Genomic DNA, 22,436 nt, shown 5'->3' on the forward strand with positions numbered 1-22,436 from the left:
AGGCAGACAGGGCGAAGACAGTGGGTCGAAAAACATCGATTTGGGCATCAAATATGGATCTGGCGACTGTATAGAACGAAGCTTTTCCACATAACGTCTTTTATGCAACACATCCAGTGAGTTTACGGCATCAGAAAGCACCGGGTCTTCCATGAAATGCATTTTAAATTCCTCGATCAATTGAAACCAATGCTAATACAGAGACAAAATGACGGAGAAGTGGGCGGAACCATACAGCGAGCACGTGGTTTTGTGACGTCGGTGGGTAGGGTCTACAGTAAGAAAGTCACGGGTGGATGCACGACATGAGCGTGCGTCTAATTGTGTGTTTGTTCATTGCTGTGCGTAAATGCAAAGTGAGTATCACAAGCAGCATTCATATTTACGTAGACAATTTGTTATGATTACCTTTTGCTGTTGTTATGATAGTTCGTCCGATTGTTTTGCGTGGTAGTCCGTTAGCGTGTTGCTATGCTGCGATTCTATAATAGCGACAAGTTACACTGTCAGTCAAAATGACAGACAATGAAAAAGTCTAGCGCAACCTCTGATATATATATATATACATACATACATATAAATACATTTTTGAAAATTGTTGTCTCGCCCACCCAGGCGGTATGGTCTCTCCTCTCAAGCTTGGTACTCTACCAGAGGCCTGGGAGCTTGAGGGTTCTGCGCAGGATCTTAGCTGTCCCTAGGATTGTGTTCTTCTAAACGGAGATTTCAGTCGTTGTTCCTGGTATCTATTGGAGCCATGCACCCAGCTTGGGGGTTACTGTCTCTAGTGTCCTGATCACTACTGGCACCACTGTTGCCTTCACTCCCCACATTTTCTCCAACTCTTCCTTCAACCCTTGATATTTCTCCAGCTTTTTGTGTTTTTTTCCCGATGTTGCTATTGCTCGGGATTGCTACATCTATCACTACTGCTGTCCTGTGATGTTTATCCACCACCACTATGTCAGGCTGGTTGGCCATTAACAGTTTGTCTGTCTGGATCTGGAAATCCCACAGGATCTTAGCTCGGTTGTTCTTGACCACCTTCGGAGGTGTCACCCACCTTGACTCCGGGGTATCCAGTCCGTACTCAGCACAGATGTTCCTGTACACTATACCTGCTACCTGGCTATGTCGTTTCATGTACAGTTGTGGTCAAAAGTTTACATACACTTGTGAAGAACATAATGTCATGGCTCTCTTGAGTTTCCAGTTATTTCTACAACTCTGATTTTTCTCCGACAGAGTGATTGGAACAGATACTTCTTTGTCACAAAAAACATTCATGAAGTTTGATTCTTTTATGACTTTATTATGGGTTAACAGAAAAAGTGATCAAATCTGCTGGGTCAAAAATATACATACATGGATCTGAAAAAGCGAATCATTGACTTGAACAAGTCAGGAAAGTCACTTGGAGCTATTTCAAAGCAGCTGCAGGTCCCAAGAGCAACAGTGCAAACAATTATTTGTAAGTATAAAGTGCATGGCACTGTTTTGTCACTGCCACGATCAGGAAGAAAACGCAAGCTATCACCTGCTGCTGAGAGGAAATTGGTCAGGAGGGTGAAGATTCAACCGAGAATCACCAAAAAGCAGATCTGCCAAGAATTAGAAGCTGCTGGAACACAGGTGTCAGTGTCCACAGTCAAGCGTGTTTTGCATCTCCATGGACTGAGAGGCTGCCGTGCAAGAAGGAAGCCCTTGCTCCAAAAGCGGCACGTTAAGGCTCGACTGAAGTTTGCTGCTGATCACGTGGACAAAGATAAGGAAAGTTCTGTGGTCAGACAAAACAAAAATGGAGCTGTTTGGCCACAATGCCCAGCAATATGTTTGGAGGAGAATAGGTGAGACCTTTAACCCCAAGTACACCATGCCTACCGTCAAGCACGGTGGTGGTAGTATTATGCTGTGGGGCTGTTTTGCTGCCAATGGAACTGGTGCTTTACAGAGAGTAAATGGGATCATGAAGAAGGAGGATTACCTTCAAATTCTTCAAGATAACCTAACGTCATCAGCCCGAAGATTGGGTCTTGGGCGCAGTTAGGTGTTCCAACAGGACAATGACCCCAAACACACATCAAAAGTGGTAATGGAATGGCTAAATCAGGCTAGAATTAAGGTTTTCGAATGGCCTTCTCAAAGTCCCATTGAGAACTTGTGGACAATGCTGAAGAAACAAGTCCATGTCAGAAAGCCATCAAATTTAACTGAACTGCACCAATTCTGTCAAGAGGAGTAGTCAAAGATTCAACCAGAAGCTTGCCAGAAGCTTGTGGATGGCTACCAAAAGCGCCTAATTGAAGTGAAAATGGCCAAGGGACATGTTACCAAATATTAGCGCTGCTGTATGTATATTTTTGACCCAGCAGATTTGATCACTTTTTTCTGTTCACCCATAATAAAGTCATAAAAGTACCAAACTTCATGAATGTTTTTTGTGACAAAGAAGTATGTTCCAATCACTCTATCAGAGAAAAATCAGAGTTGTAGAAATAACTGGAAACTCAAGAGAGCCATGACATTATGTTCTTCACAAGTGTATGTCAACTTTTGACCACAACTGTATGCCTTGCCTGCCAGCATCTTACACCCTGTCGTGATGTGCTGGGCTGTCTCAGAGGCCTCTTTGCATAGCCTGCACCTGGGTTCCTGTCTGCTGTGATAGACCCTGGCCTCTATTGATCTTGTGTTTAGGGTCTGTTCTTGTGCTGCCATGTCAGCTAGCCCCTCAATTTGTCGGTGGTACATACCATGCAGGGGCTTGTCCTTCCGTGATCTCCTCAGGGTCATCCTCCTGACTGAGCTTCTGTTGCCTGAGGCATTCACCGAGCAGGTCATCACTGGGGGACATTTTCATGATGTACTGTTGGACGGATGTAGTTTCCTCCTGGATAGTGGCTCTGATGCTCACTAGTCGTCGACCTCCCTCTTTCCGCTTTGTGTAGAGCCTCAGGATGCTTGACTTAGGGTGAAACCCTCCGTGCATTGTAAGATGCTTCCTTGTCTTGATGTCTCTTCCAGCGGTCAGGGTACGATGCCGGCACTGTATCTGATTACTGGTAGGGTATAGCTGTAAATGGCCTGGATCTTATTCTTGCCATTCAGCTGACTCTTGAGGACCTGCCTCACCCTCTGTAAGTATTTGGTTGTGGCAGACCTCCTAGTTGCTTCCTCATGGTTCTCAATTGCCTGTGGGATCCCCAGGTATTTGTAGCTGTGCTGCACATCAGTTATGTTGCCTTCAGGTATTTCAGCCCCTTCAGCTGAGATCACCGTCCCTCTTCTGGATATTATCATGCTTCAAAACGTTTCGTTGGGCATGTTCAGTCGTCAATGGAAAATTACAATTATTTTTTTTGCCATCTTTTTGGGTCCAAACTGCTGATTATAATTGGTCAGTGAAGAAACCAACAGTTTGAACATGAAGGTTATAGTGCCCTGAAAAAGGGACCCAACCTGGACATTGTGAACAATTTTTTCTTATAAATATAAACATACATCAGATACACCAAAGGCATGCAAATTCAGACGAAATAGGCGTAGGTGTTGAAGAGGTAAAAACCCGTTTGGCAAAGACCGAAAAAGAGTTACGTAATTTATTTGATTGGTTCTGGTTGGCGTCCATAATTATTGTGGAATCTGGTGTGGTAACAGGATTGGCATGACGTGGCGCATTTGGCATCCCCCGACTGGCATGGCACTATATAAAAGCAATCATCATCATCTAATTCAGTATCAAGCCTCACAGCTGCAAAGGTAAAATCCTACTCTTGACACTTAAGTGTCAAGTGACTTTTTCGGCATCACATTATTGATTGACGTGATGAGAATATTTATTGTCAGATAGATCAATTTTTTTGCTCTTGTTTCACAGATGGCCTTCACTCTACGCTCGTTCCTGCTCCTCTGTGCGATCTGTGGACTTTTTACTAACGTCGTAAGTCAAAATCTCACAAATTGACCTATTCACTTATGTGTTTGTGTATGTACGATATATTTATATGTATATAACAAATGTTCATTCACTACTTCCCCCCTACTTTTAATAAATTATTTTTAGTAGAAATCCAACTCATTTATATTCACAACAGAAAGATGATTGAGCACCATGACAGCGCACCTTAACATTTTTACATTTACTTTTATTCATATATGGCGGAAAACACAGAGAAGACTGAAAAAGCAGTTTCTGCTCTTGCACTCCTCTTTAAAAGAAACTGCAGTATTTTAAGCCAAAAGAACTGTTGTGTTTGATAGAACAATATGTCTATATGCTGCCATAGCAGATTTATGGAGCATTAAACCCCCGAACTATTTTTAATTTGTCCTTTTTACCCTGGAAACCCACGTTTACAGACGTCGCGCAACCGCTTTTGTTTCTACCTAGCCATAAAAAGAAGGTAAGTAATTAGTATATTTATTATTCAAAATGTCTGTCATTTTTAGCTTAGAATCATTAACAGATGTCTAATATTTATTTTTAAAAAAACGACTTCAAAAAATTATTCACTCGCATATTTTAAACTTTTAAACAAATTATGTCACAATGAAAAATTTGGCGTCTGTAAAAAAGTCACGGATATCTACCTCATAACTATCGCTAAATTGTATCTTTTTTGTTACTGTTGCATTTTCCCCGATATGTTAGATGATAAATGATTGATCCAAACAAAGAAAAACTGAAAAATAATGTTTAAAAGGGTAAATATATGAAAAAGAAACTCTCAACCACTCCTTTCTGCATCGCGACCCTTGTTATATCACCATGTTTCACCCATAAAATCCCCCAAAAATCTGGCTGTGGCCATTTACAGCTGTGTCTTGACACTCGGTGATACATGCTACATGGAGTTTTTGGATCGAAACAAGGTAGGTATGCGATAATATGTTGTTAAAATTGTGGCGTCTTTAATTCTGCTCTTGTGTGCTCCAGTTAGGGTTTTGCTGTCTAAAAATTTTTTTTTTTTTAAAACGCCCTCCTGTTCAAAATTTTTCTTCCCCCAGAAAATTTAGATTTTAAGATTTCCAATGACACATGCACATCGGACAGTTTTGAAATTTGGCCAAATTGGGGGTCTCAGAGCTGAACTTCAAGTCAACTGAGTGTTTTCCGTCAAACGTATATCACAATTTTCTGGGGGAAGAAAAATTTTGAACAGGAGGACATTTTTTAAAAGAGCACGCGAGAGCAGAATTAAAGACGCCATGACTTTAACGAGATATTATCACGTACTTACCTCGTTTCGATCCAAAAACTCCATGTAGCATGTATCAACGAGTGTCAAGACACAGCTGTGAATGGCCATAGCTGGATTTTTGGGGGGATTTTATGGGTGAAACATGGTAATATAACAAGGGTCGCGATGAAGAAATCGCAGACATCGAGGAGCGGTTGAGATTTTTTTTTTCATATATTTACCCTTTTAAAGCTTTCTTTTCAATTTTTCTTTGTTTGGATTCGATTAGTTATCATCTAACATATCGGAGAAAATGCGACAGTAGCAAAAAAATACAATTAAGTGATAGTTATGATGTAGATCAGACATGTCCAAAGTCCGGCCCAGGGGCCAAATGCGGCCCGTGGTGGGATTTCATCCGGCCCCCAGCCTCTGTCATAAAATCAATAACGTCTGGCCCGCACACAGACTTAATAAATTGGTCAGCAGTACTGCTACAAGCATATGAAGTAGCTTACACACTAAATGCTGCTCCTCATTTACCCACTAAAAGGGAGCAGCACTCTAAGCAACATTACCACATGTGACCCTTTACTCCCAATTTTCTAAAATGGCGACAATCAACAACAACAAAAGTTGACTGCAACGGCTGCCGCTTCAAGGATAGGTGGAAACTGGGCTATTTCGTCACTAAAATATGCAACAAATGTGTCTGCCTCATTTGCAAAGAGACAGTTGCTGTTTTTAAAGAGTTCAATATGAGGCTATATTACCAAACAAGACACGCTGACATGTACGACAAGATTACAGGGTAGATACGTAGCGAGAAATTGAAGCAACTTGAAGCTAGTTTAATTTCACAGCATCAGTATTTCGCATGAGCCCGAGAGTCGAAAGAGAACGCCACAAAGGCTACTTGCAAAATTGTCGAAATTATTAATTAAAAAAAAAAAGTAGTGCTGCAACGAAATTTTGTTGCTTCGAGTATTCGTTTAATTAAAGTGGCATTGTAATGGTTGATTTTAAAAGTGTTTGCATTTAATTTTACTGATGAGGGTGGATACAATGCCCTCTGGTCTGCCTCTTTTCACATGGCTGAATCCAACTGATCCCTGTTAAGACCAACATAAGCTAAGTTTTTGTTTGAGCGAATGTTTTTTTAATGAATTCTTAATTTAGTTTAGAGGTATATTTAGCCGTTTTTATGTGGGAATATGTGACTGAACTACTTGTTAAGAGCATTGTAAAAAATTTTTTAGCATTTTATAGCATTTAAGCTAGCAGACTTTTTCTATCCAAGTTAGCCAATTGTTCTTTTGTTGTACACAGATCCTCATTTAAAAAAAAAAAATTATATCGTTTGAAGCTCAGCTCAGGTGTTTTAATTTTTCATGTTCCTGATTCGATTCCTCGATTATTCGAACTAACTAGTCCATCGATTAATCGACTACTAAAATATTCGATAGCTGCAGCCCTATATTAAGCAAATGTGACACACAGAACAGCTTGCTAAAATTTGCTTTAATATATTGTTCTACCTAAAGGACGTCAGCCAAGGTCGGCCCCCCACATTTTTGCCACACCAAATCTGGCCCCCTTTGCAAAAAGTTTGGACACCCCTGATGTAAATATTCATGAATTTTTTACAGACACCATTTTTTTCATTGTGACGTAATTTGTTTAAAAATTTTAAAATATGCGAGTGAATAATTTTTTTAAAGTCGTTTTTTTTTTTTTTTTTTTTAACGAAATATTAGGCATCAATTAATGATTTTAAGCTAAAAATGACATTTTGAATAACATATAATTAATTACCTTCGTTTTATGGCTAGGTTGAAACAAAAGCGGTTGCGTGACGTCTGTAAAAGGGTTTCCAGGGTAAAACGGACAAATTCAAAATAGTTCGTCGGCTTAATGCGCCATGAATCTGCTATGGCAGCATATAGACATATTGGTCTATCAAACTCAACAGCTGTTTTGGCTTAAAATACAGCAGTTTTTTTTAAAGAGGAGTCCAAGAGCAGAAACTGCTTTTTCAGTCTTTTCAGTTTTTTCCGCCTTTTTTTTTTTTTTTTTTACCATCTTGGGTAGGGAATTAGCAAGTAGTAAATGCGCAACATCTTTTCTTAGTACTCCCAGATAGTAATAATATCATCATTTTAGGCCGTATCAGCGCAGCAGTCGTCTTTATTTATGTCAACACAATGGCGTTCAAGATCTAACAGAATCCTTTTGTTCACAGTCGTCAGTTGAGAAGAAACCAGTGAAAGGTACGAAATTAGGACAGATACAAAGATTTGTCAGAATTGACACCAGATATGTCTCGTTTTCCGTCTAACACAATCATTTCGTTGTAGATAATAACTGTCCCAAAGGATGGACTCGCTTGGACTGTCACTGTTACATCTACCAACCTGATGCTAGGATGCTTGCAGATGCAGAGGTGTGGAAAAATACAGTTTCAAAGTATTTCAGTCGAAATATTTGACTAGCTGTCTGACTGAGTAACAACAATTTGTCTTCTCTCTTTTCACAACAGAGTGTCTGCAATATTCTTGGTGGAAATGTAGTTTCCATCCACAGTTCCCTGGAAAATGCGCTTGTTCTGGAACTGTTCGAAGAGGGTAGAGATGAGGATGACAGTGCTCTCTGGATTGGACTCCATGATACAATTAATGTAAAATATTGACTATCATCTTCTGAATTATGTTGCCAGTACTTGAAATAGAAGAGAAATATGCCACTTATTCACTTGGAGGACCGGAATTCAGCTTTGGAAAATGAATCATTTTATTCTTTCAGAAAATTGAAAAAATGATCAACACTCCAATCAAGTTATGCGTTCCTCACTCGTCCTTCCTCAAAATCTACTGTGACATTAGTTTCACAATGATATTGTACAGTGGGGAGAACAAGTATTTGATACACTGGCGATTTTGCTGGTTTTCCCACTTGCAAAGCATGTAGGGGTCTGTAATTTGTATCATAAGTTCACTTCAACTGTGAGGGACGGAATCTAATACAAAAAAAACAGAAAATCACGTTGTATGATTTTAAAATAATACATTTGCATTTAATTGCATGAAATAAGTGTTTGATACATCACAAAAATCGAACTTAATATTTGGTACAGAATACTTTGTTTGCTATTACAGATACCAAACGTTTCCTGTAGTCCTTGACAAGGTTTGCACACACCGCAGCAGGGATTTTGGCCCACTCCTCCATGCAGATCTTCCCCAGAGCCTTCAGGTTTCGGGGCTGCTGCCGGGCAACAAGAACTTTTAGCTCCCTCCATAGATTTTCTATCGGGTTCAGATCTGGTGACTGGCTAGGCCACTCCAGGACCTTAAGATGCTTCTTTCGGAGCCACTCTTTAGTTACCTTGGCTGTGTGCTTTGGGTCGTTGTCATGCTGGAAGACCCAGCCACGACCAATCTTCAGGGCTCTCACTGAAGGAAGGAGGTTGTCAGCCGAGATCAGGAGATACATAGCCCCATCCATCCTCCCCTCAATACGGTGCAGTTGTCCTGTACCCTTGGCAGAGAAGCAGCCCCAAAAAATGATGTTTCCTCCTCCATGTTTCACGGTTGGGATGGTGTTCTCGGGGTTGTACTCATCCAAACACGACAAGCTGAGTTTAGACCAAAAAGTTCCATTTTAGTCTCATCCGACCACATGACCTTCTCCCATTGCTCCTCTGGATCATCCAGATGGTCAGTGGCAAACTTCAGACGTTTCTGGACATGCACTGGCTTCAGCAGCGGGACCTTGCGTGCGCTGTAGGATTTTAATCCATAATGCCGTAATGGGTTTCCGATGGTTTTCTTCGTGACTGTGGTTCCAGCTCTCTTCAGGTCATTGACCAGGTCCGGCCGTATAGTTCTGGGCTGATCCCTCACCTTCCTCATGATCAGTGATGCCCCACCAGGCGAGATCTTGCATGGAGCCCCAGAACGAGGCAGATTGACCGTCAACTGGAACTTCTTCCATTTTTTAATAATCGCTCCAACAGTTGTTACCTTCTCACCAAGCTGCTTGCTTATTTTCCTGTAGCCCATCCCAGCCTTCTGCAGGTTTATTATTTTATCCCTGATGTCGTTACACAGCTCTTTGGTCTTGGCCATTGTGGAGAGGTTGGAGTTTGTTTGTTTGAGCATGTGAACAGGTGTCTTTTATACAGGTAACAAGTTCAAACAGTGCAGTTACTTCCGGTAATGAGTGGAGAAGATGAGGGGTTCTTAAAAAAGAACTAAGAGACGAAATATTTACTAGTTGGTAATTTATCAAATACTTATTTCATGCAGTTAAATACAAATTTATTATTTAAAAAATCATCCAATGTGATTTTCTGGATTTTTGTATTAGATTCCGTCCCGTTGAAGAGAACTTATGATACAAATTACAGACCTCTGGCAGACATGGCTTGCAAGTGGGAAAACCAGCAACATCGGCAGTGTATCAAATACTTGTTCTCCCCACTGTATGTTCTGGCTAATGACCAGGAGATGTAAATTTAAGAAGCCCCCCCCCCCCCCCACACACACACAAGTGAATAATTAATATGTAATTGTGTTCCAGAACGATGAATTCTTATGGCTGGATGGCTCAGACTTTGATTTCAGCGGATTTGGTGAGGACGAGCCTGATGCCTCGACTAGTGGTTGCGTATCGTTGGCTCAGGCTGGTAAGTCAGCGGTTCATCTTTTCTAAAATATCATGCCATTATAGTTACGCCTTTATTTCTTACAGATGGAGAGTGGGACACTGAGGAGTGCACAACGGAATATCCATATATTTGCATCACTGAAGTTCTGACTCACTCACACTAATACTACTCTTCCCATACTGCCTTGAGTAACGATGACGCTCTTTGTGTGACCATATCACTCTTTTGTGGTGGATTTGAATGACCTGGTTTACGATTAACTCTTTCTATGTTCTGCCATGCTTAATAATTGTTGACAACAAATTTGTTATGTCAAAGAGCATCGCTCTCTTAAATGAAGGAATCTATCTGCATCAAAATATCTTCTCGTGTCTTTTTTCCACTCCATTTTAATCATAGCGCTCAGCATAAGCGGAGTTAAAGAGGGGCCAGGGTGGCCCTGGTGGCCAAAAAGTGTCATTGCACGTAATTGACTTTCCTATATATGCAAAAGTTGTAAAGCAAGAAAACAAACAACCAAAATGAATGAAATGAACAAAAAAAGATAATGGTTAAAAAATATTTTTCAAACAGATCGTGTGACTAGCACCTTAGACCAGACATGTCCAAATTCTGGCTCGGGGGCCAAATGCGGCCCATGGTCAAATTCCATCCGGCCCCCAGCCTCTGTCATAAAATCAATAACGTCTGGCTCGCACACAGACTTAATAAATTGGTCAGCAGTACCGCTACCAGCATATGAAGTAGCTTACACACTAAATGCTGCTCCTCATTTACCCACTAAAAGGCAGCAGCACTCTAAGCAACATTACTCCGTGTGACCCTTTACTCCCAATTTTCTAAAATGGCGACAATCAGCAAAAAAAAAAGAAAGTTGACGGCCAACCCTTCAAGGATAGGTGAAAATTACTATTTCTTCATTAAAATACGCAACAACTGTGTCTGCCTGTGGCTGACCACCCACCTTTTCAATCTCTGCAGCAATGCTGACAGTACTCCTGTAATGAGTCACATGACATTTTGGAGGGAAAACGACAAGCAGTACTCAATTTGGACATTTAGGGATGTACGTAGTTCCCATGCAGTGTACTCACTTTTGTTGCCAGGGGGTTGGATATTAATGGCTATATTTTGAGTTATTTTGAAGGGAAAATAAATTAACTTTATTTTATAAGGTGCACACAGACTACTTTTCATTGTGTCAGTGTCATTTTGTCAGTGTTGTAGCCAGTGTTGTTAATCTTTCTGAAAAAAAGTAATTAATTATAGTTACAAATTACTTCTCCCAAAAAGTAATTGCGTTAGTAACTCAATTACCTGAATGTAAGAGTAATTAGTTACTTGGCAAAGTAATTGGTGATAATTACTTTTTTTTTTTCCTCAGAAAAACAAAAACAAACAAAAAAAACATTGGCCACACGATGGGAAGGTTTTTTGTGAAGGTTTTTGGTACAATTGGCCCGAGCCCAATTCTTTACCTTAATTTACCCTTTACCCTGAATCAACTGTTAAAAGTTGTTAAAATTGCTCCCATTATTGCATTAGTTCCCTTCTCTCTACTTTCGACATATGAAAGTTTTAAAACTGTTTCATCATTTAAAGATAGATTCAAGTCAAGATTTTGCCGATTTAGAAGTATTTTAGATTAAAAGTTACTTAGGTTCGCTAGGAAGGTTCTCTACAACAGAGCCGTCCTAAAAAGTGTACTGCTTTAAGATGGCAGCTGTCTACTAACTCATTTAGTGCCATGTCTGTCATTTTGCATCTAGTTATATCTATGTACAGTACATGTGATATCTACCATATCTACCATAACATGCGGGCGTAGTTGGTAGGCTATCGGCTACAACATGTACTGTATTATTGGAGCTACCTAGCATCGCGTTTGCTCGCCGTCACAACTTTCTTGCCTCCTCCCTACTCCTGCTCTGCTCTGTCGTCTCGGTGAGTCCGTCTCCCTCAGACTTTTCGACCAATAAAGTAACGCATAGTAACGCATGCCTTTCCATCCTCAGTAACGGTAACGGCGTTGCCAAGATGAGAAAAGTAATTAATTAGATTACCCACTACTGAAAAAAATAACGCCGTTAGTAACGCCGTTATATTGTAACGCCGTTATTAACAACACTGGTTGTAGCATATAAATATATATATATATATATACTGGACTGTCTCAGGAAATTAGAATATTGTGTATTCTAATTTTATGAGACAGTCCTGTATGTTGGTGCTATCGTCAACTGGATGTACAGTATATATATATATATATATATACAGTATATATATATATATATATATATATATATATATATATATATATATATATATATATATATATATATATATATATATATACTGGACTGTCTCAGAAAATTAGAATACACAATATTCTAATTTTTTGAGACAGTCCTGTGTATATATACAGGACTGTCTCAGGAAATTAGAATACACAATATTCTAATTTCCTGAGACAGTCAGGAAATTAGAATATTGTGTATTCTAATTTCCTGAGACAGTCCTGTATATATACACAGGACTGTCTCAAAAAATTAGAATACACAATATTCTAATTTCCTGAGACAGTCCAGTATATATATATATATATACAGAAAACCTGTTGGTATCTGCACAAGACCTGAGACTGGGACGGAGATTTATCTTCCAACAGGACAATGATCCAAAACATAAAGCCAAATCTACAATGGAATGGTTCAAAAATAAACGTATCCAGGTGTTAGAATGGCCAAGTCAAAGTCCAGACCTGAATCCAATCGAGAATCTGTGGAAAGAGCTGAAGACTGCTGTTCACAAACACTCTCCATCCAACCTCACTGAGCTCGAGCTGTTTTGCAAGGAAGAATGGGCAAGAATGTCAGTCTCTCGATGTGCAAAACTGATAGAAACATACCCCAAGCGACTTGCAGCTGTAATTGGAGCAAAAGGTGGCGCTACAAAGTATTAACGCAAGGGGGCCGAATAATATTGCACCCCCCACTTTTCAGTTTTTTATTTGTTAAAAAAGTTGAAATTATCCAATAAATTTTGTTCCACTTCACGATTGTGTCCCACTTGTTGTTGATTCTTGACAAAATATTAAAATTTTATATCTTTATGTTTGAAGCCTGAAATGTGGCGAAAGGTTGCAAGGTTCAAGGGGGCCGAATACTTTTGCAAGGCACTGTACCTTGTTTCATTCCGAAAACTCCATGTAGCATGTATCACCGAGTGTCAAGACACAGATGTGAATGGCCACAGCCAGACTTTGGGGGCAATTTATGGGTGAAACATGGTTATATAACAAGGGTCGCGATGCAGAAATCACAGACATTAAGGAGTGGTCGAGATTTCCATTTTCATACATTTACCCTTTTAGACTTTTTTTCCCCCAAGTTTTCTTTGTTTGCTCGATTATTTATCATCTAATATATCGGAGAAAATGCGACAGTAACAAAAAAAATGCAATGAAGCGATAGTTATGAGGTAGATTTCCGTGACTTTTTTACAGACACCATTTTTTTCACTGTGACGTCATTTGTTTAAAAGTTTAAAATATACGAGTAATAATCTTTTTAAGTCGTTTTTTTTTTTTTTTTCCCAAACAAAATTTTTGACATCAATTGATTAGTTTAAGCTAAAAATGACATACATTTTGAATAATAAGTATAATTAATTACCTTTTTTTTATGGCTGGGTTGAAACAAAAGCGGTTGCGCGACGTCTGTAAACGGGGGTTTTCGGGGTAAAACGGACAAATTAGTTTGGGGACTTGATGCGCCATGAATCTGCTATTGCAGCATATAGACATATTGTTCTATAAAATACAACAGTTCATTTGGCTAAAAATACAGCAGTTTAGTGTACAGAGGGGTGCAAGAGCATAAACTGCTTTTTCAGTCTTGTCTGTGTTTTCCGCCATACAGTATATATAATTTCACCATTTGGTCTCCTGTTTATAACCTGTTTTGATCATTGTAGAAAAGACAAAAACGCTGTTGACCATACCTGCTGTTTTTGTTAAATTATCAAATATAAAACTATTCAATCTCATTTTTTTTCTATTGAATGTTTATCCTAACAAGTTGAATCAATAGGTGTTAAAGAGGTAAAAACCTGTTTGGCAAAGACCAAAAAACAGTCGCGTGATTTATTGATTATTTATGGCTGGTGTCCATAATTATTGTGGAATCCAGTTGGGTGACATGATTGGCATGACGTGGCAGATATGCCATCCTCCGACTGGCATAACACTATATAAAAGCAATCATTGCCATCAAATTCTGTATCAAGCCTCACAGCTGCAAAGGTAAAATCCTACTCTTGACACTTAAGTGTCAAGTGACTTTTTCGGCATCACATTATTGATTGACGTGATGAGAACTATTATTGTCAGTTATATTCATTTTTTTGCTCTTGTTTCACAGATGGCGTTCACTCTACGCTCATTCCTGCTCCTTTGTGCGATCTATGGACTTTTTACTAACGTCGTAAGTCAAAATCTCACAAATTGACCTATTCACTTATGTGTTTGTACGATATATTTATATGTATATAACAAATGTTCATTCACTACTTCCCCTCCTACTTTTAATAGATTACTTTTAGTAGAAATCCAACTCATTTATATTCACAACAGAAACATGATTGGGCACCATGACAGCGCACCTTTACATTTTTACATTTACTTTCATTTATATACGGCGGAAAACACAGACAAGACTGAAAAAGCAGTTTCTGCTCTTGCACTCCTCTTTAAAAGAAACTGCAGTATTTTAAGCCAAAACAACTGTTGTGTTAGACAGAACAATATGTCTATATGCTGCCCTAGCAGATTTATGGAGCATTAAGCCCCCGAACTATTTTTAATTTGTCCTTTTTACCCCAAAACCCCCCGTTTACAGACGTCGCGCAACCGCTTTTGTTTCAACCTAGCCATAAAAAGAAGGTAAGTAATTAGTATATTTATTATTCAAAATGTCTGTCATTTATAGCTTAGAATCATTAACTGATATCTAATATTTATTTAAAAAACAAACAAACAAAAAAAACGACTTCAAAAAATTATTCACTCGCATATTTTAAACTTATTTTAAACAAATTATGTCACTATGAACAATTTGGCGTCCGTAAAAAAGTCACGGATATCTACCTCATAACTATCGCTAAATTGTATCTTTTTTGTTACTGTTGCATTTTCCCCAATATGATAGAATGTAAATAATCGATCCAAACAAAGAAAATTGGGGGAAAAAAACTTTAAAAGGGCAAATATATGAAAAGAAATTCTCAACCACTCCTTGTTGTCTGCGTTTTCTGCATCGCGACCCTTGTTATATCACCATGTTTCACCCATAAAAAAAAATAAAAATCCAGCTGTGGCCGTTCACAGCTGTGTCTTGACACTCAGTGATACATGCTACATGGAGTTTTTTGAACCAAACAAGGTAAGTACGTGATAATATCTCGTTAAAATCGTGGCGTCTTTAATTCTGCTCTTGTGTGCTCTCGCCTCCAGTTAGGATTTTGCTGTCTAAAAATTTTTTTTGTTTTTTTAAATGCCGTCCTGTTGAAAATTTTTCTTCCCCCAGAAAATTGAGATTTTAAGCTTTCCAATGATGTATCACACATGCACATCGGACAGTTTTGAAATTTGGCCAAATTGGGGGTCGCAGAGAGGAACTTCAAGTCGCCTGAGTGTTTTCCGCCAAAGGTTTATCACAATTTTCTGGGGGAAGAAAAATTTTGAACAGGAGGACATTTTTTAAAAGAGCACGCAAGAGCAGAATTAAAGACGCCATGACTATTACAAGATATTATCGCGTACTTACATTGTTTCAATCCAAAAACTCCATGTAGCATGTATCATCGAGTGTCAAGACACGGCTGTGAATGGCCATAGCAGGATTTTTGGAGGGATTTTATGGGTGAAACATGGTAATATAACAAGGGTCGCGATGCAGAAATTGCAGACATCGAGGAGTGGTCGAGATTTTCTTTTTCATATATTTTCCCTTTAAAAAAAATTTTTTTCCCCAATTTTCTTTGTTTGGATCGATTATTTATCATCTAACATATCGGTGAAAATACGACATTAACAAAAAAATACAATTAAGCAACAGTTGTGAGGTAGATATTCGTGAATTTTTTACAGACACCATTTTTTTCATTGTGACGTCATGAGTTTAAAAGTTTAAAATATACCAGTGAATATATATATATTTTTTAAACGAAATATAAGGCATCAATTAATGATTCTAAGCTAAAAATGACAGACATTTTGAATAACAAATATAATTAATTACCTTCGTTTTACGGCTGGGTTGAAACAAAAGCGGTTGCGTGACGTCTGTAAACGAAGGTTTCCAGGGTAAAACGGAGAAATTAAAAATAGTTCGTCGGCTTAATGTGCCATGGATCTGCTATGGCAGCATATCGACATATGGTTCTATCAAACTCAACAGCTGTTTTGGCTTAAAATACACCGGTTTCTTTTAGAGATGTCCCGATCCGATATTTGGATCGGATCACACGCCGAAATGGGCAAAAAAATGCGTATCAGTATCGGATCGGCCAACACGGAAAAATTACGATTCAGACTTCCGATCCAGTTTTTTTTTTAAAAAATCCGGTCCGGGTTTTCCAGCGCATCGATTTACATAATCCATTCCAGTTTTTGCTTTGGTTTCCCTAAAATCCGGTCCGCATTTTACGGCACACCTTCAACACACTGCATTTACATTACCGTCTCCCAATTTACCGAGAGACATTATCGGTAAAAATGTCAGCTGTGTGGGATCATTTCACCTTAAAGGACAACAAAGACGAAGAGGTCGAGTGCAACATATGCCAAAATAAAGTCAAGCGTGGTGGTAAAGCTGTAAGTTTTAATAACCCAACCTAATCAAGCATTTAGCAAAATACCACCACAAACAATTTGAGGAATATGTTAGGTAAACCGAAGACAAAAAGAAAGGTCCTACGCAACTAACACTGGCAGAAACTTTTGCTATGCGTGACAAACTGGCACTCGACAATCCCAAAGCCCAGGGAATAACGAGTCATTGCCGAAGAATTCATTCTGGATGACGAGCCATTATCTCTCGTGAGTAAAGACGCACCATCCAACACTTATAACCACGGTACAACATGCCCAGCCGTCATTACATCCTTGAGCGATTCGGCCGTGGAAGATTTGAGAACGATTCACAAACATCCAAATTCTGATTATTGAAATATGTCAAGTAAAGTGGAACTAATACACAGCGCGGTCTTCGGAACGCAATGAGAAACGGACCGCATTGCGTCCTGAGAGTAAACATCATGCTTGTCATAGACCCGGGTAATGCGAATGCTCGACTCACGGCTTTAGTTCAACTCATGCCGCTAGATAAAAAACACAAGAATACCTGACTGCTGCTGACCGCCGCTACAAACTACGTCAACATCGTTTTACTGTAGATAATAGATATCATATGTATATAGCGCTAGATGCAACTTGACAGACTCAACGGCGTTAGCAACATTGAAGTATTGAAAACTAGATGCGTTAGTAAACAGCCGCCATCTTAAAGCAGGAGACATGAGTCTGACAACTAAGTAAGAGGCTAAATAACTTTAAACTTTAACACATGCTCAGATAGGTCGGTATCGGACCGGAAGTCCAAAACAATATCGGTATCGGATCGGAAATGCAAAAAACTGGATCGGGACATCCCTAGTTTCTTTTAAAGAGGAGTCCAAGAGCAGAAAGTTTTTTCAGTCTTGTCAGTGTTTTCCGCCATATTTTTTTTACCATCTTGAGTAGGGAATTAGCCATTAGTAAACGCGCAACATCTTTTTTAGTACTCCCAGATAGTAATAATGTAATCATTTTAGGCCGTATCGGTGGAGCATTCGTCCTTATTTATGTCAACGTGCTGGCGTTCCAGATCTAACAGAATGCTTTTGTTCACAGTCGTCTGATCATAAGACACAAGTGAAAGGTACGAAACTAGGACAGATACAAAGACTTGTCAGAATTGACACCAGATATGTCTCGTTTTCCTTCTAACACAACCATTTCGTTGTAGATAATAACTGTCCAAAAGGATGGACTCGCTTGGACTGCCACTGTTACATCTACCAACCTGATGCTAGGATGCTTGCAGATGCAGAGGTGTGGAAAACTACAGTTTCAAAGTATTTCAGTCGAAATATTTGACCAGCTGTCTGACTGAGTAACAACAATTTGTCTTCTCTCTTTTCACATCAGAGCGTCTGCAATATTCTTGGTGGAAATGTAGTTTCCATCCACAGTTCCCTGGAAAATGCGTTTGTTCTGGAACTGTTCGAAGAGGGTAGAGATGAGGATGACAGTGCTCTCTGGATTGGACTCCATGATACATTTAATGTAAAATATTGACAAGCATCTTCTGAATTATATCGCCAGTACTTAAAATAGAACAAAAATATGCCACTTATTCACTTGGAGGACCGGAATTCAGCTTTGGAAAATGAATCATTTTATTCTTTCAGAAAATTGAAAAATTTTTCTAACACTCCAATCAAGTTATGCGTTCCTCACTCGTCCTTCCTCAAAATCTACTGTGACATTAGTTTCACAATGATATTGTACAGTGGGGAGAACAAGTATTTGATACACTGCCGATTTTGCTGGTTTTCCCACTTGCAAAGCATGTAGGGGTCTGTAATTTGTATCATAAGTTCGCTTCAACTGTGAGGGACGGAATCTAATACAAAAAAAAAAACAGAAAATCACGTTGTATGATTTTAAAATAATAAATTTGCATTTAATTGCATGAAATAAGTGTTTGATACATCACAAAAATCGAACTTAATATTTGGTACAGAATACTTTGTTTGCTATTACAGATACCAAACGTTTCCTGTAGTCCTTGACAAGGTTTGCACACACTGCAGCAGGGATTTTGGCCCACTCCTCCATGCAGATCTTCTCCAGAACCTTCAGGTTTCCGGGCTGCTGCCGGGCAACATGGACTTTCAGCTTCCTCCATAGATTTTCTATCGGGTTCAGATCTGGTGACTTAAGATGGTTCTTATGGAGCCACTCTTTAGTTACCTTGGCTGTGTGCTTTGGGTCGTTGTCATGCTGGAAGACCCAGCCACTACCGATCTTCAGGGCTCTCACTGAAGGAAGGAGGTTGTCAGCCAAGATCTGGCGATACTTAGCCCCATCCATCCTCCCCTCGATACGGTGCAGTCGTCCTGTACCCTTGGCAGACAAGCAGCCCCAAAAATTGATGTTTCCTCCTCCATGTTTCATGGTTGGGATGGTGTTCCTGGGGTTGTACTCCTCATCAAAAATTCAATTTTGGTCTCATCCGACCACATGACCTTCTCCCATTGCTCCTCTGGATCATCCAGATGGTCAGTGGCAAACTTCAGACGTTTCTGGACATGCACTGGCTTCAGCAGTGGGACCTTGCGTGTGCTGTCGGATTTTAATCCATGATGTCGTAATGTGTTTCCGATGGTTTTCTTCGAGACTGTGGTTCTAGCTTTCTTCAGGTCATTGACCAAGTCCGGCCGTATAGTTCTGGGCTGATCCCTCACCTTCCTCATGATCAGTGATGCCCCACCAGGTGAGATCTTGCATGGAGTCCCAGAACGAGGCAGATTGACCGTCAACTTGAACTTCTTCCATTTTTTTAATAATCGCTCCAACAGTTGTTACCTTCTCACCAAGCTGCTTGCTTATTTTCCTGTAGCCCATCCCAGCCTTGTGCAGGTCTATTATTTTATCCCTGATGTCGTTACACAGCTCTTTGGTCTTGGCCATTGTGGAGAGGTTGGAGTTTGTTTGTTTGAGCATGTGAACAGGTGTCTTTCATACAGGTAACAAGTTCAAACAGGTGCAGTTTATTCCGGTAATGAGTGGAGAACAGGAGGGGTTCTTAAAAAAGAACTAAGAGATGAAATATTTACTAGTTGGTAATGTATCAAATACTTATTTCATGCAGTTAAATACAAATTTATTATTTAAAAATTATACAATGTGATTTTCTGGATTTTTGTATTAGATTCCGTACCTCACAGTTGAAGAGAGCTTATGATACAAATTACAGACCTCTACATGGCTTGCAAGTGGGAAAACCAGCAACATTGGCAGTGTATCAAATACTTGTTCTCCCCACTGTATGTTCTGGCTAATGACCAGGAGATGTAAATTTAAGAACCCCCCCCCCCACACACACACACACACAAATGAATAATTAATATGTGATTGTGTTCCAGGAAAATGAATTCTTATGGCTGGATGGCTCAGACGTTGATTTCACCGCATTTGATGAAGATTCCGGCGAGCCGGATGACAGCACTAGTGGTTGTGTATCGTTGGCTCAAGATGGTAAGTCGGTGGTTAATCCTTTCTAAAATATTATGCCATTATACTTATATGCCTTTATTTCTTACAGATGGAGAGTGGGACACTGATCCGTGCTCAACGGATTATCCGTTTATTTGCATCACTGAAGTTCTGACTCACTCACACTAATCATACTCTTCCCATACTGCCTTGAGTAACAATGGCGCTCTTTGTGTGACCATATCACTCTTTTGTGGTGAATTTGAATGACTTGGTTTACGATTGACTCTTTATATCTTCTTCTGCAATGCTTAATAATTGTTGACAACAAATTTGTTATGTCAAAGAGCATCGTTCTCTTAAATGAAGGAATCTATCTGCATCAACATATCTTCTCGTGTCTTTTTTTCACGCCATTTTAATCATAGCGCTCAGCATAAGCGGAGTTTAAGGGGGGCCAGGGTGGCTCTGGTGGCCAAAAAATGTCATTGCACGTAAATGACTTTCCTATATATGTAAAAGTTGTAAAGCAAAAAAACAAACAACCAAAATGAATTAAATGAACAAAAAAATATATACTTTTATAATGTGTAAAAATGATTTTTCCAACAGATCATGTGACTAGCACCTTAGAATGATGATGACGAAGAATGATGATGGTCATTTGAATGATTTAGACACAAATGTCCTACCCATAATATGGCCCAAACACAAAAAGGTTTGCTAAAAGCACAGAAAACTTTTTTTAATGAAAATATATGTGTTCAAATGCAAATTTTTGTGTCTCAAATATTTTTTTTGCATTCAAAATTTTTTTGATTGAAGTGATTTTTCTTCTGATTTTTTTTTTTTTTTTTTTGTATGAAGCAACTTATTTTTTGATTGAATAATAAAGACACAAATGTCCTAGCCAAAGTTCCGTGGCTGAACTTCACCGTGTACAGACGCACCCTCTGAGCTCCTGAAGCACTCTCTTATCCTAACCGATAAGCGCTCAGGGCCAGCAAGCTCAACTCCCACTATGGCTCCAAAGAATTTGAAACCTGGAGACTTGGATGAAATAAAATCCTCCATACAGAAGTTGGAGGTCTCCTTGACTGGCTTGATTCAAAGCCAGAATCAAGAAATCATCAGAGAGCTCCAGTTAATTCGCGCTGAAAACGAGAAACTCTGGATTACTGTAAATACTACACAGCGAACCAGTATAACAACTCATGGATGTGGAAGGTAAACTGAAACTTGTCAACGGCAGGAGTCTCTACAAGAATCTTGAACACATTAAGGATTATCTACTGAAGATAACAAAGGCTTTGACTTTAATTTGCACAGATATAACATGACACGTAAAAACATAATTATCTGCTGTGTCTACCGAGCTCCTGATTCAAATGTCTAGTTTACTGAGTAAATGGAAAAGATACTGTATAAAACGAATAATAAGCATGTTTTTCGCTGTGGAAACGTCGTGTCTGATGAAATTGTTACAGTGATATTTGTGTGCGCCAATTGTTGCCACTATGTACACTTTAGCAATGTATCCTTTTACGAGACTTATAATAAAAGCATTTTGAGTCGCTACTCACACCAGCTGTGATAACACATAATCACTTTTGCCACACACATAGCCACAACAAAATGTTCTCACAGCAAACAGATGCAAAAATGTCAGGGACAATGATTGTCAATGATACCGATGATGACGACAATAAAATTATTCACAAAGAAAAAAAAAAAAATGTGGCCCAAACACATAACATTACTTCAATCAAAAAAATTGACTTCAATCAAAAAACAAAAATTCAAATAAAAATAACTTACAAATGCATTTTTTTTTTATTTCAAATTTATTTTTGCATTCAAACACATTTGATTTTTTATTGAAGTGACTTTTTTTTTTTTTTTTTAATTGAAAATATTTATTTTGAATAAAGCAACTTCTTTTTTGATTGAAGCAACTTTTTTTTATCGAACAATGAAGACACAAATCTACCTCCATATGGCTCTGCCCAGGGGATACAATTTTTGACTGAGGTAACTACATTGGCACAACACCAGCGGGTGTACCATATTCACTGGATGATGATCTTTTGCGAAAAATGGCGAAAAATATTGCCCAAGCAGCCTGATTTAGAATTCCCCTCAAGAATGATGGGAAACAAACAAAAAAACGCTAATTTTAAACTTAGTATTATTTTAAATATTCTTGTAAGTTATTTTATTGCTGACACTGCATTTCGGGGTCATCAACATGTTGTGCCCCCCCGCC

General features: G+C 39.0%; 1 protein-coding gene across 1 annotated transcript; it reads left to right on the forward strand.

Moving 5' to 3' along the window:
• The first annotated feature begins 305 nt into the window (after window positions 1–305).
• LOC130916486 (lithostathine-1-beta-like) lies at window positions 306–20,674 on the forward strand. Its single transcript, XM_057837252.1, has 7 exons — window positions 306–356; window positions 14,271–14,333; window positions 17,801–17,828; window positions 17,916–18,001; window positions 18,098–18,235; window positions 20,101–20,212; window positions 20,280–20,674. Exons 1-7 carry the CDS (start codon window positions 306–308, stop codon window positions 20,357–20,359), a joined length of 558 nt encoding a protein of 185 aa, XP_057693235.1. The 3' UTR covers window positions 20,360–20,674.
• Window positions 20,675–22,436: the final 1,762 nt, after the last annotated feature.

Source organism: Corythoichthys intestinalis, chromosome 5, assembly GCF_030265065.1.
Source record: "Corythoichthys intestinalis isolate RoL2023-P3 chromosome 5, ASM3026506v1, whole genome shotgun sequence".
In the NCBI taxonomy this organism is placed as follows: domain Eukaryota; kingdom Metazoa; phylum Chordata; class Actinopteri; order Syngnathiformes; family Syngnathidae; genus Corythoichthys; species Corythoichthys intestinalis.

Bases quoted from the DNA above. Each gene is read 5' to 3' on its own strand.
- LOC130916486 (XM_057837252.1), top strand. From the start codon at position 306: ATGAGCGTGCGTCTAATTGTGTGTTTGTTCATTGCTGTGCGTAAATGC. The intron at 357-14,270 runs GTGAGTATCACA...CTTGTTTCACAG, and splicing joins TTGCTGTGCGTAAATGCAAA to ATGGCGTTCACTCTACGCTC. The intron at 18,236-20,100 runs GTAAAATATTGA...ATTGTGTTCCAG, and splicing joins GACTCCATGATACATTTAAT to GAAAATGAATTCTTATGGCT.